Source organism: Electrophorus electricus, chromosome 2 (assembly GCF_013358815.1).
Source record: "Electrophorus electricus isolate fEleEle1 chromosome 2, fEleEle1.pri, whole genome shotgun sequence".
NCBI lineage: Eukaryota > Metazoa > Chordata > Actinopteri > Gymnotiformes > Gymnotidae > Electrophorus > Electrophorus electricus.
Window position 1 is genome coordinate 1,119,233 of NC_049536.1, and position 4,700 is coordinate 1,123,932.

General features: G+C 40.2%; 1 gene segment (V, D, J or C); it reads right to left on the reverse strand.

Moving 5' to 3' along the window:
- Positions 1-3,782: 3,782 nt before the first annotated feature.
- LOC118240966 lies at positions 3,783-4,377 on the reverse strand. The segment is given in 2 exon segments: positions 3,783-4,123; positions 4,329-4,377. Coding segments are annotated over 2 exon segments (375 nt in total).
- Between the last annotated feature and the right edge of the window lie 323 nt (positions 4,378-4,700).

Here is a 4,700-nt window from a genome sequence, read left to right on the forward strand (position 1 = left end):
GGATTAAAGACTCGGTCAGAGCTTGAAGGCCTGAAGAGGAACCAGATACACTTATCCTGGATCAGCTCATGGACATAGATAATATGTTCAACCCTCTACATACATCTTGTGCAGTTTTTCAGATGTAATACCAAACACATACAAAATAAAAGTCAATTCTAACATTCTATTGTTGTGAGTGAGTTTGTTGTGGTTCCTAGAAGAATGATTTTCTATAGATGTGTGTTGTTCAGTAGTGAGTGAGTGTGATGGGGCATCTCTCCTCCACAGAGTGTGTCATTGTGCTGTATCACATCCTCCCCCTCAACACCTGCAGTAGGTCCCAGCTGCAGCAGTGCAGTCTCTGTGCAGTCTGACTGAGGGAGGTTTTTGTATGACTCTCTAACACTGTGTGAACACAGGACCACTATGGTAACTCTGACAGTAAAAATCTCCTGCATCTTCAGTCTGGACTCCTCTGATGGTCAGAGTGAAGTCAGATCCAGATTCACTACCACTGAAACGAGCTGGAGTTCCTGATTGTAAGCTAGTAGCCAAGTAGATCAGGAGTTTAGGAGCTTCTCCAGATTTCTGCAGGTACCAGTGTAGATAATGTCCATAGCTGCTGTCATAATACACTGCAGGGTTGGTTCTACAACTGATGGTGACTGTGTCACCTGGAAGAGCAGATTTCACTGAATCCTGAGTCACAGTTACCTGACCTCTGGATCCTAAAAAATGAATACAAAACACAAAAAAGTTAACAATTAACTGTACATATGTGAATAGTTTTTTAAACTATTTAAACCCTGTGAATAGTTTTTTTAAATAAGAATAGTAGATCTGTGTCACAGTGATAGTTCACCACAGAGGTAAAGCAGTGAGTTACCTTGAGTCCAGAGGGCCAGTGTGCAGATGAAGATGGGGATCAAAGTCATGGTTGCTGTGGGTGAAGTTGCTGGGGCAGGCAGCTCTCAGTCATGAAGTGTTAAACTCACAGGACTATAAACACTCCCAGAGCACTGAAGCAGGTGCTGCACCTGCAAAGTGTCATGACTCTATCAAGTGCCTCTAGCAAAATTCTCAATTTGATTTTACAATTCAAACCATAAAGATAACTGTCACGATCAGTCCCTCCCAGCTTCCATGTTCCGTTTTCCCTGTCTTTTGTATTTTAGTAGCATGCCATAGTTTAGTTTTCTCTGCTCCTCATTTGATTGCTCACACCTGTCCCTCGGTTCTACCTTCTTAAATTCATGTATTTAAACCCTGTCGTGTTCCTTGTGTCTTGGCTGTTTATTGTGTTCGCGTTTAGGTTCATTGTGTTAATCCTAGCCTTCGTGTTTCCTAGCCTCTGTTCTAGCCTGCTTCCCCTGTTTGCCTTTGTGTGTGTGTTTGTTTTGTCATGTATTCTCATGCTCTCCATGTTCTCTATGACCCTGGACTACTACAGCGACTCTGATTTTGGATTTGCCCTTAATAAATCTCGCTCTTCCCCGCACTGGTGTCCGCTTCACTACCGCTCAGCATTACAATAACAGTAAACTCATTTTTGGTATTTTTGAAATTCTCAGAGAGATTGTTTTATTATTGTTAGGTTGCATACAAATCAGAAGCACCCACTGTCACACTGAGAAAAGATCAGACACGGGTACTCTATATCTGACCATCAGACGTGCAGAACAAACTTACTAATTTTAATGCAGTTAGAATTGTGAGCCTGTGTGTTATGTACAAATACTGTAGCATGGCAGAGGTTTATGTGCAGTGACTTTATTGGAATCGCTGTAGAGGACTTTTAATATTAAACATTGTCAAATAATTATTCTGAAATTCAATGCATTAATTACATTATTCTCATAGATAGATAGATAGATAGATAGATAGATAGATAGATAGATAGATAGATAGATAGATAGATAGATAGACATTTATTGTCATTGTACACAGTAAACCTACTAATTGTTGTAGCACATAGTTTATTGCACTTAATGTTAATAATCGGTATAGTACTTGTGCTCATTCTGTAACTCTCTCAAGGTTTCAGCATTGACTGTATCTAGCGATATCTTAGTTCAATGGTACCTTGGATTATAACCTACTGTACTGGTTAGGTTGCACTTTCTGAATAGATGAGAAAATACTTTTGTAAGTCGCTCTGGATAAGAGCAGAAATGTAATTACAGTGCAATGAAATGCAGTTTGGAATTTACCAGAAAGTGCATGACATTTAAATGCACCTTAATGAATTTGAATCTAACATATAGTGAATGTGCACATTTTTAAAGTTTTTATCCCTGACCCAGACACTTGACACACTGACCAGATAGTGAAAATCCGAGTGATGTTTTAAGTAAATGCCATTTACCTAAATGTAAATGTAATTTTGGTAAAGTATTTCTTTTATAGTGCTGTTTACCTGTATTGGTAAAATGTATCATAGGTTTTAAAGTGAAACATGATTTTTATGTTGTTTTATCAATGGGAAATCATACATATTTAGAGTCTATGGCTACAGTACCATTATTCTGTAGTTGACTGCAGCAGTTGCATTGACACTTATTCTGTTAAACTGTGCAGTACATATTCTAGATAAGAATAAGCCATCAAAGCGCTTTGAGGGTCCTATCAGTGTAGAAGAAGACATGACCTGCTATGATGGTCCCAGCAGCACCCTCGCCCTTAGCAAAGAATCCTGGGAAGAAGTGGAGGAGGAGTGGAGCTGTACGATCTCAAAATCAGTTGGTGGCTTTAAGTGAAAAAACTGTATGAATAACGTAAGTAGATCATTTGAAGAAATGTCCTGTTTGTCTGCCATGCGCTATCATAGCTGCAAGAGTTTTGGTGGCTGGACCAATCAGCATGCAGGAGTCTGCCTGTGTCCAGATATAGCACGTATCTGTAAGACTTGACTGGGGGTGCTCACATGTTCTCTCTCAAGGTTGTTACATAAACTAAGTCAACAGTCTATATGGAGTTTTCATCGTCATTTTGGTACAATGACTTTACAACGTATAAATTCATTACACCTCTTATGAGGAAACACTGATCTGCAGTTTGTTGTGCTTGAGTGAGTTTGGCTAATAAAAGCTGAACATCTGGTAAAGTTTTGTTTTATTTTAGGAAGGAACTAACAACTCAAGTCTGTTAATGCAAATCTGTTTCACCCCACTGCTCTCTCTCTCTCTCTCTCTCTCTCTCTCTCTCTCACACACACACACACAAACACACACACACACACACACACACACTCCTGTCCTTCCTGTAGTTGTGAGAGTGAAGCTGCTGCATCAGTAATGTCCTTTTAGCAAATCTCCAGCTGGTTAACTGTTACCTGCTCCTGTTATCAGGAGTTTAACCAGGAGACTGAGAGACACTGGCAGGAGCAGAGACACTATTGCTGTGGTTCTGTGTGTCTCCATGAATCCTGATATGTGCATCATTCTTAGAGGTGATATCAACATAAAATATGTCATGAAAAGGTTTTGTGAAAAGATGGTAAATACTTTGGGGTTCTGCAATAGAGAATATGTACCCATAATATGTTTAACAGACGGCACCAGTCTTCAGTTCAGCACATGTGCCGCTAACACATGGGCAGTAGCACAGCGGTGAGATTCAGCGCCATGTAATTAGTCTCATAACACTGGATACATTCTATCTTCATTTGTCAGTTTGTGTGTTTAGTTGAAAGTCTATTGTGGTTCCTCTCCTCCATAGAGTGTGTTATTGTGCTGTATCATATCCTCCCCCTCAACAGCTGCAGCAGTGCAGTCTCTGTGCAGTCTGACTGAGGGAGGTTTTTGTACGACTCTCTATCACTGTGTGAACAGATCTGTACTACTGATCTCATGGTAACTCTGACAGTAATAATCTCCTGCATCTTCAGTCTGGACTCCTCTGATGCTCAGAGTGAAGTCAGATCCAGATCCACTACCACTGAAACGATCTGGAATTCCTGACTGTAAGCTAGTAGCATAGTAGATCAGGAGTTTAGGAGCTTCTCCAGGTTTCTGCAGGTACCAGGCTAAAAAGTTATTATCATACACTGCAGGGTTTGTTCTACAGCTGATGGTGACTGTGTCTCCTGGAAGAGCAGATTTCACTGCAGGAGTCTGAGTCACAGTCACCTGACACATGGATTCTGTAAAAAAAACAATGAATATGAAGTCATTATGAATCATGACAGAACATGAGAGAATTACAATGACCTGACATTTGGATTCAGGATGAAAAAAAATGCCGGAATAAGAAAGGGAATATGTCCATCTACGATTAAAATATTTAATCATTCACTGACTTTAAGTGATTTTATCTGATTTAATTCGTTCAACTTATTTAAATCCTACCTTGAGTCCAGAGGACCAGTGCGCAGATGAAGATGGGGATCAAAGTCATGGTTGCTGTGGGTGAAGTTGCTGGGGCAGGCAGCTCTCAGTCATGAAGTGTTAAACTCACAGGACTATAAACACTCCCAGAGCACTGAACAGGTGCTGCACATGCAAAGTGACCTCTCTGTATTAATACACGTCTACCAAATACTCTCTGTGGCCTCTCTGTATTAATACATATCTACCAAATACTCTCTGTGGCCTCTCTGTATTAATACACATCTACCAAATACTCTCTGTGGCTTCTCTGTATTATTATACATCTACCAAATACTCTCTGTGGCCTCTCTGTATTAATACACATCTACCAAATACTCTCTGTGGCTTCTC